At 40.7% G+C, this 13,726-nt stretch overlaps 1 protein-coding gene across 3 annotated transcripts in view; it reads right to left on the bottom strand.

Moving 5' to 3' along the window:
* The window catches only part of Luzp2 (leucine zipper protein 2), a 404,363-nt gene extending 399,780 nt beyond the window's left edge, over window positions 1-4,583 (bottom strand). The window contains exon 1 of one of the 3 annotated variants that reach the window (XM_041655646.1): window positions 3,949-4,583. In XM_041655646.1, the coding sequence (XP_041511580.1) occupies window positions 3,949-4,010 (62 nt within the window). In that variant the 5' untranslated portion in view covers window positions 4,011-4,583. The remainder of the gene's footprint in view (window positions 1-3,948) is intronic. The other 2 variants (XM_041655656.1, XM_041655677.1) reach the window with 2 other exon arrangements.
* Between the last annotated feature and the right edge of the window lie 9,143 nt (window positions 4,584-13,726).

The following is a 13,726-nucleotide window of genomic DNA, read 5'->3' as shown; positions in this document are numbered from 1 at the left end:
ACTTCACAGAAAATACAAAAAGAATGAATGTTCTTATGTTTTCTGTTTATATGAACTTCCAATGGAAGAAATCATACTTTTAAATACTACCTGTCTTGTGGGATATCTTCAATAATTGAGCCCCATCTACTAACGTGACTTTTAGCAACTCTTCTAATAGTTACTCAGCAACAGTTATACACATGATATCACCAATCACACAGGAGAAAATGTCACTTCAGTGCTCAGCAATCCCACATACCTTTTGCTTCCAAGTAGGAAGGTCACGTTCATTCTTTCAACTGTGTGGGTTTTGTTTTGATACAATTGCACAATCAACACATAAAGGTTTGAACTCTCGCTGCCATTGGTCAGAGAGAAAATGTCATCTATAAAGATTTTCCAAAAACTGGCACTTTAAAGAGTGCTACTGGAAATAGGTTCTTAGGGCTGGAACTGCAGCCTCAGAAGCAAATACATTCTCTTTCACACTCTCCGATTAAAGACACTTTTGTGATCCATTTACGCAAAAGGATACAATTCTTTAGAAGTGTGTGCATCAGAGTCCCTGCGTGCAGGACTTGGGTGGGGAAACTCATAGTCCCTCACACCATTTCACTGTAGTTAAAGTGAGAACTCCTTCCTACACCAAACACATTTCCTGAAAAGTGTCTGTGTGTGTCCTCTCTTCCTATGGCATATACAACGGCTTCATGCTGATGTTGGAATGGTGCACAGAAAATGTGGGGGCCTTGGGCATTCACAGCGTACATTGCTGGAAATAGGTTCCCACGGGGTACAGCTGCTGATCAGGGCCCAGTGGAGATCTCACAGGTGACTCCTACTGGGATGACAATAAGCAAACATCTGCTCAAAGTTGTACCATGGAGAACCATCAGAAGTTGGTAGACCATCACTCCTCCCCTGCTACACCTTGCTCCTCAAGTCACTTGAAAGTTCACATTCCAAAGGCATCAGGAGCATGAGCACAGCATCAAAAAACCGAGGTTCAGAAGCTAATGCCCAAGCCTCCTCCAGTACACAGGGATCCTTTTCAGATCCTTTCAAAAAATTGACCTCCCACCATCCTTTCAGTCCCCACATTTCCTATTTCTGAAGTGTAGGTAATGCCTTGGATTAGCAATTCAATCCTCCTGCAGAATGCAACTGTTTGAACAGTACAGCCATTCTCTTCCAAAGCTCTTCAACCTTCCCATGCATTTGTGTTCTTAGACCACATGCATTTGTGCACGCATTAAATGGATCTCTGTATTAGCTACATTTTCAAACCATTAGCTTGACTGTACCCTTGAATTTCTATGTGCTTTCTAAACAACAGAAACAATACGCCAGGAAATTAAGGTCTTTTTTTTTTTCTTTAAAGCTTCATGGGGCTCACTGTGAAATAGAGGAAAAAGCTTGTCATAAGGAAGGTGAACATTCATGTTTCTTTGAGAACAAATGAAGTAAGTCTAAGATAGGAGTGTTGATATTGTTCATGTGGATGGCTTTATAGGATGTCTGTTTGATGTCTATGGAGTCTCTAATTGTAATGACAAGGGGGAGAGCAAACAGAACAGACAACTGCCATTCCTTCCTATTTAAAAAGCAGAATTATCTGAAAATTGCCACCCAAGTAGCTAGAACACTACTGTAAAAAACCTTTCTTTTTCCAACTTTCAAATAAGTCATTCTTTCCCTTCCAGACAGAGGTGAACACCAGGCCTACAGCAGTCAAAGCAGGCAGTTCTGAGGAACTCCACTGGGAGAGACACACGACAGGGCAAATGTTCTTCCACATTAGAGTTTCAGCTCCACATTCCCCAATGTGCGAAGGAACTTTAGAATCAACAAGTGTCGCTTGTCACCCTCTGGATTTAGCCCACATAGTGTAAGCATGTGAGATGCAACTGCTTCATATAGAGAACACAAAGAAAGTTAACAGAAAACCTTGTCACACGTGACCATGGTTGAGCCATGCTGTGTTGCTCTACAGTACAGCAGGCCCATCATGACTACTGTGACAGTCTCCACGGAGGTTTGCAGTCTGGGTTATAACCTTTATGCTTGCCCTGTGACAGTAAGAACTCCTGAATACGGAAGGAGAATGGAATTCTGTGAGGGTCTTTAAAGCCCATTCCCTTCTGGCAAGTGACACACTGATAGTGTCACACTCATTTTCAAGTATGTGAACCGTTAGAAGGTGACCTGGGGAACTAGTCCAATAAAATTGCTCACAGCAATCATGCAAATGGTTACTAATTATGGAAATTCACTTTCCAAGTCCATCTTGTATTATTTGCAAAATTCAAATACCAATACTGTAGAACGTTCCTATCTAATTTCAAATCAGAATAACTTAATATTTTATAATAAATGTATTGATCTTCAGTCTTAATAATATTTATAAAAATGAACACTCTCATAGATAGGAAAGTGATGGCTCTTGCTTTCCGGAACTAGAACAACTTTGGGTGGAGACTGATGAGTTTGTGTACTCCAGTGGCAGTTAGTTTCAAAAGCAAATGGAGTAAGGGATCTCAGGAGATGCTACTGTTCTGCATGCCACTGTAGGTTGAGTTTCCCTCCCACCATTAACTGTTTAATGAATATGCTGACATATAAGTTAAATATAAATTTTAGAACTTCAAAAGAACACACAAACAATTATTAAAGCAGAAGGTGGGAACAAATGACAAGGACCCAAAGACTGACTTTATTATTCTGTTGGCACCTATCGTAGTGTTCAGAAGAGCTCACTGTTTAAGGAAGCAATGGGAACCAAAGTGGATTTCTGTGAAAACCATAAGAATACTATGAATTGCAATGACAAGCAAATCTTTAAAAGAAATAAAACTGAAGTTTGATTTCAGTCTTCTAAAGCCACTTGGTTCTGTTCAAGAAATGCAAAATTTATCAAGTTTTGGAGCTAAATGGAGCAGTTTCTGCATGGAAAGGAAAGGTAGGTTATGCTGGCCTGAAGAAACATGTACACAAAACAGAAGCATGGATTCAAATCTCACTTTAAGGAGTGTGTGAGCCTGCTTCACCCCTTCCATCTGAATCTTGTACAGTTGTGTGTCTCTCCTTTAGTTTTGGTGAATTACACAATCAGATAGTGTCTCCATTCATGTGAATTTGAAAGAACCCACACCCTGTGTGCGTTTTTATATTTCACAGAGGCCAAAGGAAAGGGTTGCTGCCAGTGGGGTGCTCAAGGCATGCAGAATAAATTCAGTCCTGGGCACTGAAACAGGCCACCCTTGTGCTGTACTAATGGGAGAAAAAAAGCAAACACCATCACCAACTTTGAGATACATCCCAGCAGCCATCACAAAGCACTTCTGTCAGTGCATTTGAAATCTCCACTAAAAATAGGTCCTCTGTACTAGGGCTGAAATTCTCATCCACGGCCAGTGATGGAGCACAGTGCCCCATTGTTTCCAGCTAGGTTCTCCTCTGCTTCAGTACTGTCTTCTAACTTTAAACACAGCCAAAGTAAGTCACCTACCACTAGCCCACTCAAGACTGCAGCCAGTCCATTAGCGCAGTTTGAGGACTTCTGCACAAGTCTTAGCACCTTCTGCTTTCTCTGGCTCCCTGAACCTTAGAATTCATTCCACGGCTACTTGAGGTCTAATATAAACTTAAGGCACTCCCTAGGGACATTCCCTCCTCTACCTACCCACTCTTTATGGTGTCCTACTTCAGCAGGTTCACTGTTCCAGACTTCAGAGCCCCGGGCCTGGGGGTGGGGTGTCTTCATTTGCTCTGGAGGGAAGCTCTTGATATCGGAAGGGAGTCAATCCTAAGACTTTCTCCAGGGACCTGGGGGAACTATAGAAGAGCTCTGCTCTCTCCAAAGATTCTGAGTCTTAAGCACTCAGCTAACATCTTGCTTTGGTGGGAGGTGCCTGTCCCCTGACCAGCTCAGCCTTCTGGCTTGGGGCCTCACGTTTCAGAACTCACCTGGTGCTGAAGACGAGTGCAGGCAGAAGGGGCAGCAGGTAGTGTGCAGCGTTGAATTTCATGTCGCTGTCCTCTGGGGTACTCCTTCACTTCCCGCTACTCTTTTGCCTCCTCTGGTCTGGTTGGTCCTCTCTCCCCAGGAAGCCCTCTCCAGAGACCCACAAACACACTGATAGAGGCTTTGTGAAGGCAAGGACTAGAGAGCGGGTATCTTCAGGAGTGATGTCACCCGCGAGCCCTGCCGGGATGGTCCAGCGCCTTTGCTTAGGGCGCACGGCCCGGGTGTATCCGCGGGTGGAGGAAAGGACCCGAGTCCAGGTCGCTGCTCCGGTAGCCAGTTGCACTTGGTCACTCCCGTGCGCACTGAAGCAGATCTCCTCTTCCCGGCTCCTACTGAAGACAGGAGGGGAGGGCGGTGGCAAGGACCAATCTCGTTCTCCAGTAATTGAGCTGGCGTGCTCCGCAGGGTGAGAGACAATTCGCTGGGAAGGACTCCAGACTCCTCAGGGTCCGGAGCAGACGTCTCTCACCAGCTTGCAAGGTTTTTGCAGAGATGTTGCCTGGAGAGTAAGCTTAAAATACTGCGCTGATTAGATGCGTAATGGTTTGCCTGCTGCGGGCGGAGAGTAGCAGCAGCCAGTGCAGACCAGAAAGCCGGCTCCTACCCGCACAAGGTTAGGAGGTCTCTATCACGGAAAGGGGCCGGGACTAACACAAAGTCCGCGGCTCTAGGTTCTGGTGCGTCCGGGTTTTCTTTTTTCTGGTCTCTGCGCCTGTCAGCTGCTCAAGGGTGTGCAGCTGGTTGCCCAAGTTCATGCACCTTCGAGGATCCTTTTCCTGTGGGTAAACTCCTGAGCAAGACCACAGAGACAATCCTTATTAACTCTATGGTAAGGGGAGGGAGCAGAGGACTCTAGATGCCACTGCGTTTGGTGAAGTTTCTAAATGTTGCATTCCAAGCATCGAGTGTTTAACAAGCTTTATTTAGGAATTTTGTCAGAAAAGGGAAACAGCACAACTTTAAAGCAATCTACCATTTTGAAAAATCAGTTTTAAAAGAAAGGCTGACTTCACCTACAGAGCTTTGAAACTCCAAGGTCTTCACATAATAGGGCGTGTGTGTGTGTGTGTGTGTGTGTGTGTGTGTGTGTGTTTTATAAGAAAGTGAACATAACATTCCTCTCAAGAGCCAGTGCTAAAGTAAGCACTACAATTTTCCTACGAAAATGTGAGGAAAACGGATTGCCAGTGTCTTGACGGGACTTTTGTTTCCTAAGCAAAGAACTAGGTATCTATCCCAAGTCCTAGCTGCTACTGTAAATGTCACAACTTGTCTTTTGTCTGAGCTAAAAGAGTCAGGCACATGCAAGTCTCAGAGGATGGAGGGTGGAGGGGCTTAGTTGATGACCCGTGTTCTCTCCTGGCAAGCTATTAAGAAGGAAATTCCAAAGAATAAACTCAGTATTGAAGATGTATTTGATGATAAAGTAGCACATTTATTACTCTAAAAAGTGTGGAAATACGATGTATTTTCTTCAAATTTACTGTTTTATTCTAGTTTTCTTACTGATGAGGCTAAACTTAAAGGTGCACTGACTGAAGAAATTTATTGTGGGAATCTCAAGTTATTAAAATGTTGTATCAATATTTTCAATGAAAGTCAACTTTTAGGCAGTAGGAACATCTACAATAGTTATAGCTATAGTCAGACACAAAGCAGCTCCCTCCTGAATTGTATTTTAGGAGGAAAAAAGACAACAACAATAGCCCTGTGATAATTTAAAGATCAGCTTTCAATGGGAAAGAGACCTATGGAGTTTTGTTTTGTTCTGCTGTATAACTTCAAATTTGCAGTAATCCTCCTGTTTCAGTCTCTTGAATGTTGCCATGCTTATTTTTAAAGGTGGCTATCTAAGTTGTATATTAACAAGGGTACGCCACTTTGCAATAATAACAAAAATGTGTATAACAAGAATTAACATTCATCTGAAGTATGTCACTCTGCTTATTATACACCAAGTTCACATTCAGTATTTTAATGTCTTCACCCCATGAACCCAGCGTGGTCATTCACACTGTTTGAGTCTTCCACAGGCGTCTGATTAAGAGTGGTCAATCCCTGACACGAGTCACCAGTCATTTCCACAAAGCAGTGGCTGTTCAAATTGTTTTGACATCACTCCATGGCTTATACACTCTTAAGGGTTAATATTTTATGATAACATAATGTAAGTTTCTAACATAAATTTTATTACATGAACAATAATGGGAATTTTTCAAATTATCCACTAAGGAAGTGAATTATACGAGTAATGCTTGGGCTGGGTCTCCATGTGCTGCGGTTTTATTGGACACCTGTAAAAGTCCTTTAATACCAGCATTAGGGAAGCAGAGGCAAGTAGATCTCTGTGAGTATTCTGATGTTTTCAGTTCTGAAAGTAGGCTCATCTAGGTGTGGTGTCCTGGGTCTTTAATTGAAGATCAAGAGACTGAGGTAGGGGGATAAGTATGAGACCAATGTGGGAGACTTAATAGGACTTTGTCTCTGAACAAACTACAAAGGGTTAAGGGTGAAGCTCAGTTGTAGCACGCTGATCTGGCTTTTGTGAGGCCTGGGTTTCATTCCACTCTGTGTAATTTATCTCTACTCCTTTTAGCGTCAACTTTTATAGGTTTATGGGAGTGGCCAAGGTCATTCATGGTACATGGCCATCAGTGGTCCAACATTCATTTGTTGAAAATTTCATTGTTACTATCAGTGATCCAACATTCAGTTGTTGAAAGTTTCATTGTTACTATCAGAGATCCAACATTCATTTGTTGAAAGTTTCATTGTTACTATCAGTGATCCCACATTCATTTGTTGAAAGGGTTACCCTGTTTCCAGTTTCATTGTTGTGTTACTTCTTCTCTCTCACAACTTTATTTTTCTTACATTTTGGATGGATTGGATGTTATGCTGCCATATCATAAACTACAATAACCTCTAACATTTCAGTTTTGACCTCCTGATTTAAATTCTATAGTTTTACTCCTGAGTTGGACTTGCTACTTTTTATGAATTTTATTCTGCACAGGATGGCTACGGATCTGAACTTTATCTTCATCACAGAGTTCTTCACTGACCCCGTACACATATTTCCTGGCATTCTGTGAGACAAATTCAATCACGTGAAAACATTTTATGAACCTTCCTCTATCACTGAATATTTTCTAATATTTCTTTAACTAAGCCTCCCAAGTTCTAAACCTGAGATTCAAGACTTCCTTCGGCCCCTGTCTCTCGGGTAATTGATCACCTAATTGTGCAGGTTATACATATTAATTCATGCTACTCATCTAGTCAGTAGAGCTCTGCCCCTGGGTTCTCCATCTCTAGTTTTACAAATAAGCCTCTGGCCTTCAAGGGGATTTGCTCAAGTGTATTACTCTGGCCAAAGCTCACTTAGCTGAAGACATCTGAGTAGTTATGGGGCCTCTCAAACCCTGTCCTCAAATATTGGATTCCATGTCTGTAACTTTTCTCTTCATTTTTGGTTCCTTGTTGTTTCATTTTAAGGAATGTTTCCCCTGATAGATCTGTAGAAGTTTTCCTGATAAACCGCTTTCATTTCTCTGTCTCTGTCTCTCTATCTCCCCTCTTCTCTCTCCTTCCTCTCTATACCCGAGGAGCAAAGAGAATCACCAAAGAGCAAAGACAATCATGTCTTATCAAGACCACAGTTTTTTGTTTAGAATCTGCCTCTAACCCACTGACTGATGATGACATGTCCCTCCAAGTTCTATATCATGTAGTATTTTGACTTGATATTGTATTTACACCACATTTTCCTGTTCCTCACCAAACAACAATGTATTAAAAATAGACAAAAAAAATTCTTAATTATTCTAAGCATTAAGAAAAGTGATGGTATTATAGAAACCTATAATTTGGTACATTTCTGTAAGTCAGTTATTCATTTTCTATAGTTGAATATGTAAATCTTGGAAAGGAGAGCTTAAAAAATAAAAATTTATTTCTTTGTTTTCCTGAAAACTTGATTTTGGCTTCACTTTTTTTTTATTACTTCTAATTAAGACTGACAAGAAAGTGTCAAAGGAGATGAAATATCTATTTGGAAAAAAAGATGTCCAAATTGTCCTGAAAGCATGAGGAAACATGGAATTCCAACAAACTGCTGCTATTTCTATGCAAAACCAAAATAATACACATATAAATAAAATAGAAACTTTTGAAGCCTGCCAAATGCAGTGTCTTCAAATGAGTCTCTGATGACTTTACTCTGTTGAATCTCATCCTCTTTAGTCTTTGCAGTCCATATGAATGATGCAGGAGCTCTTGAGTGACAGTTCTGTGCATGGAGACCTCTGCTGACCCTTGTCCGGGGCCCTGGGTCCTTCCTTTGCTAGCAGCACTATGGGCATTTTTGTGTGTGTGTGTGTGTGTGATGAAGTTTATGCACTTGAAAACACACACAAACAAAATTATGTCTTTAACTAGTTTTTAGACGGTGGCAGCTAAAGAGGGGATCTTAATATGTAGACCCAAACTCCAGCTCCTGGCAATCCTCCTGTTCAGCCTTTAGAGTGTTAAATTTACAAGGATGGACCATATATCTGTTTCAAATTTATGATGTTGTGTTTAAAATACTGGAAAGCCTTTGCCCAAATGCAAGGCTTGCACTGTAAATTTAAATCTGCTTTGGGTCAAAACTCTTACAGAGAATCGTTCAGGGCACATCACTCCCAATGAGAACTTCTTTGGGAAATCTTTTGATAAGCATAGAAATGCCTTACTACATAAATATTCTTTTGCTACAAGACTTTTTTTGACCTCTTTAGTAGTTAATTTTGAGTACTATAACATTTTTTTTTTTCGAGACAGGGTTTCTCTATGGCTTTGGAGCCTGTCCTGGAACTAGCTCTGTAGACCAGGCTGGTCTCGAACTCACAGAGATCCGCCTGCCTCTGCCTCCCGAGTGCTGGGATTAAAGGCATGCGCCACCATCGCCCGGCTACTATAACATTTTTTAAACATTTTGAATAAGAAATTTGTTCTATCCATTTTTTGAATAATTAAGTTATGCCTACATTTATGAGTCAATAATATCTCTTGTTTCATAAGGATAGTTCTGTGTTTTCTTTTCTACATATCTATTTTTCAATCTTAGTGATTAAAGTTACAATTCTCCCTGTTCCCATTCTGTGATGAATAAAACACACACACACACACACACACACACACGAACACACACCAGCCGTGTGGTGGTGGCACACAACTTTAATCTCAGCAGGATGTCTATGAGTTTGAGGTCATCCTTGTCCACAAAGTGAGTTCCAGGACAGCCAGGATGGTTACACAAAGAAACTCTGTCTTGAGAAGCCAAACCAAACCAAACCAAACAAACAAAAACAACAAAATAAAACAAAAAAAAAATAAATAAGCAAACGAAAAAAATCCATTAAAGCTTAGCCCTACTTGTTAGCTGTACCTGACACTGGTCACGTGATTTGTCAAAGACAGCCTCTTAACTATACTCTTATTTAATTTGAATGAAAATTAATGATAATATTATGCTTCTAAGCATGAAGGAATAATTAATAACAGATTTTTCTCAACTTATGGACAAAATGAAAAAATTTGAAAAGAAATAGGAGGTGGCAATTTGTGATTTCTAGGAAACCAGATTAATGAGCTCACAGAAAAGCCATTTCTACCCAATTCCTAGTGAAGCTTTATAGCTGCCAGGGCTTAGGAAGGGAGCAGGAGAGCAGCATCTCTCTCTCACCAAGGAGCTGAAAGTTAGATCAGGATCTGTGGAGTGCACACAGTAGGGGGAAAGATGACTACAGAAAACAAACTTCACAGAAAATACCCAAAGACCTGCCTGGAACTCACTGTTGGTCTTTGGCCAAAGGACATATTGTGTGAGCAGAGGGCTTGGTCCTGCAGGCTTCACTAGGCTAGCCAGCAGCTGCAGCAAGCCTGAGACAGAGTCAGACCAGCAGAGTGTGCACAATACTAGGAGCTGAACTGAAATTCTCCCCAGCCATAGAGATGTCTAATTGGTGTGAACATGTCAAGTGCTGAGATAAAACACAGGAAAGACTGTTTTAGAACAAAAAATATTTCTATTGTAAAGGAGCTATCAGGGAGCTAAGGAAATAACTGCCTGAAGAGTCATAGAAACAATGTGAAAGGAAAGAAGAGGTAAGTCTAACAATAAATAACAACGAGACTCACCTACAGAAGAAATGCAGCCTTCCCTGGAAAAAGCTGTCAGGGTGCAGGATGCCTATGTTGTGTCCAGTCAGAGTCAAACATGCAGTGAACTGTGGGAGACAAGGAGGGAATGGGATGAACTCTAAGGACAAAGAGAATAACAGTGAACAAAATCCAAAGCCCTAGACTTGGAATGAGCAAAGTTAGAAAACAGTGCAGGTAACACTGCTGTGACAAAACACAACACTTTAGAACCAGAATAGAAAACAAGTGAAAATCACAGTGTGTGTTAACAGTGAAGAATGAATGGTGAGGGATCCAGGCACATATACATAAAGCCTTTTTCAGATATGGGGGGAAATGGTTTAAAAGTGTTGACTGAATTGAGGAAATGTGAAACTGTCTGATAAATACACATTTGGAATTCTAGAAGAATAGGGGAATTTTTCGTTTTTTGAGACAAGGTTTCTCTGTGTAGCTTTGGAACCTGCCCTGGCATGCGCTCTACTCTGTAGACCATGCTGACTTTGAACTCACAGAGTTCCACATGCCTCTGCCTCTCAAGTGCTGTTTTTTTTTTTTGGGGGGGGGGGGGGGTCGAGACAGGATTTCTCTGTGGCTTTGGAGCCTGTCCTGGAACTAGCTCTGTAGACCAGGCTGGTCTCGAACTCACAGAGATACGCCTGCCTCTGCCTCCCGAGTGCTGGGATTAAGGGCATGCGCTACCATCACCCGGCTTCAAGTGCTGGTTTTAAAGGTATGCACCACCACTGTCCAGCTGTAAAATTATTATAACACAGAAATTATTTGAGAAACTTTGAGTAAATTGCCAGTATATTTAAAGTAATCAAAACAAAATTCATTTTGAAGAAGTTTTACCAAATTTGGGTAGGCTTATTCTTTATGGAACCACTCTAGAAATATCATAATCAGTCTTCAAAAATGATGTAAATTAAATGGTAGCTACAGACCCGAAAAGACGAGCACCTCCACATTCATGCCTAGGAGGTTGGCAATAACAAAATATGTGCCAGAGTGATAGAAAGCATTTGTAAATGGTTGAAAGGATGTTACTTCAGAAAGTTTTGGTGAACAAAAGCATATTTCAAAAATGAGAAAAACACATTCCCTAATAAGTAAACCCCAAAGGACTGATTTCCAAAAAATTATCAGTGTTAAGATAGCTAACATAGATCAGGCTGAAAGACACAATATATTTCAAAAACAGCATTTGATGGATTAGGGTGAATAAATTCAGAGATTGTGTATATGTCTGCACACATACATTTACATATATTTCATTCTTTAAGAAGGCAAAACAGACATGTTGCATCGTAGGATTTGAATATGCACCACAGGTGTGTAACAGCAGTAGGGCAGAAATGGGTCAACAAATTATACTCATGGCTGTAAAACATCATCTCTAGACAGAGTGTGAAACTGTGAACTTGTGAGGTAGTCACCAGAGTAAATAATAAATCAAAGTGAAATCCTTGCAAAAAATATTCCAGATAGAGATGAAATAAGAACAGAAACAGAAATAGAAACATTAATGCAAATTAGATAGTAAGAGAAACAGAGGGAAAATAGAATCTGTGGAAGAAGTACTATCACTAACGTAGACGAACTTTAACACAGACTATCAGTTAGAATGAGAGGCGCTCATACAGCTAAGACTGGGTATAAGACTTTTTTTAAAATATGAAGTCAAAAGTTTTGTATAAAACCTTGAGTGGCAAAATAATGACAAAAGAATAACATTTTATGATGTAGAATTATTCTAGAAGTTAAAGTAGACAATTTGTAATATAGATGTGTATATACATATATGTATATAACAATAGTTAATGAAAATGACTTCATGAATTTAAAACAGACCAAGAATATGTACTGGGTGTGTTTAGAGGGAGGAAAGGGAATGGGAAATGATGTCATTATATTGTTATCTTTAAAAAAAAAAAGTAACAGCTTACAGCTTACTTGAGCTAATGGGAGCTCACATACTCTGGATAAACAGGGAAGGAACCAGCATAGGACCAAACTAGACCCTCTGAATTTGGGTGACAGTTGGCTGGGGCAGACTGCAGGGCCACTGGCACTGAGATCAAGATTTATCCCTACTGCTTGTTCTGGCTTTTTAAGAACCCAATCTCTTTGGATGGATATCTTGCTCAGCCTAGATCTAGTAGGAAGGGCCTAGTATCAATGTGCCTTACCCTCTCTGAAGAGTGGATGGGGGTGGGGTGGGGAGAGGAAGGTGGAGGAAACAGGAGGAGGGGAGGAATGGGAATTGGGATTGGTATGTAAATTTTTTTAAAAAAAAGATAGTTTTTTGTTTTTTTTATAAAAAGAGAAATAACAGAAAAAATAAAAGAAAACAACATTTAAAACTATGAAAGATGAATGCTTAACTGCTTTTCCCATATGATTGTACATTCATTAAAAGTAGCTCACAACACTTTAAACTTAAAAGCTGAAAACATGCGGCAAGCATTCTGCCACTTGGGAGCAAGAGTTCCTTCACTTGCTAACTACTTTCATACCAACTTAACACAAACTGTTGTCATCTGAGAGGAGGGAACTGCAACTGAGAAATTACTTCCATAAAATCTGGCTATAAGCAGAAAAGCCTGTGGTAGATTTTATTAAATAGTGATTGATAGGACAGAGCCCATCACATTGTGGGTGCTTACACCCCGAGTCTAGTGGTTCTGTATAGAGAGCACGCTGAGGAAGGCATGAGGAATCAGCTCCTGTCTCCACATCCTGCCCTTTCTTCACTAAAGATTGTAAACCAAACAAACCCTTTCCTACCCAGCTTTTTTTTGGCCCTGGTGTTTCATCATAACAATAGTAACTCTCACTAGGACACTTTAGAAAAGCTGCCACAGATGAGACCCTCAGCTGGTTCACAGTCAAGGAAAGAAAGACTCTGGGTGGACAACCCAAAACGGGAAATAGATATCGGAACTCTACCCCGATAATTCGGGAAATATCAAGGAAGGAGGAATAAAAAGAGCCGGAGGCGCAAGATGGATGACAGAGAATAGTGTTTTCTGAACACAACAGAGTGGATAAACAGATGAACTTGCAGTAATACCACCATGGAGGAGGGGAGGTAGACGCAGAATCCAGTCACTTTCTAAGGAGGAAATATTTGTTTAATAGTGTGTTTTGACTTCAGGGCCCCCTTTTCCAAGAACAGTTTAACAATACAAATTTCACTTGATGGAGATTGCAGGTCAGAAACCTTAAAAGTTTAGTGCAGTGGTTCTGAACCTTACCAATGCTGTGACTTTTTAAGATAGTTCCTCACGTTGTTGTGACCCCCAATCGTACAATGATTTGTCTTGCTACTTCATACCTGCAATTTTGCTACTGTTATGAATCATAATGTAAATATCTGTGTTTTCTGAAGGTCTTAGGTGGCACATGACCCACAGGTAGAGAACAACAGAGGGCGTTGAAGGTAGAGAGGGAAGATATGGTAGGGGTTGGGTGAGTGAATATGTTCAAAACATCTGATATGAAATCACCAGAGAATTAGTTTTAAAA

This window comes from Microtus oregoni, unplaced genomic scaffold (genome assembly GCF_018167655.1).
Source record: "Microtus oregoni isolate MIOR12 unplaced genomic scaffold, Mior012 000000F_ref0000247, whole genome shotgun sequence".
Classification (NCBI taxonomy): domain Eukaryota; kingdom Metazoa; phylum Chordata; class Mammalia; order Rodentia; family Cricetidae; genus Microtus; species Microtus oregoni.
Note: the sequence above shows the minus strand (reverse complement) of the source record. Positions and strands in the feature narration are given on the sequence as shown.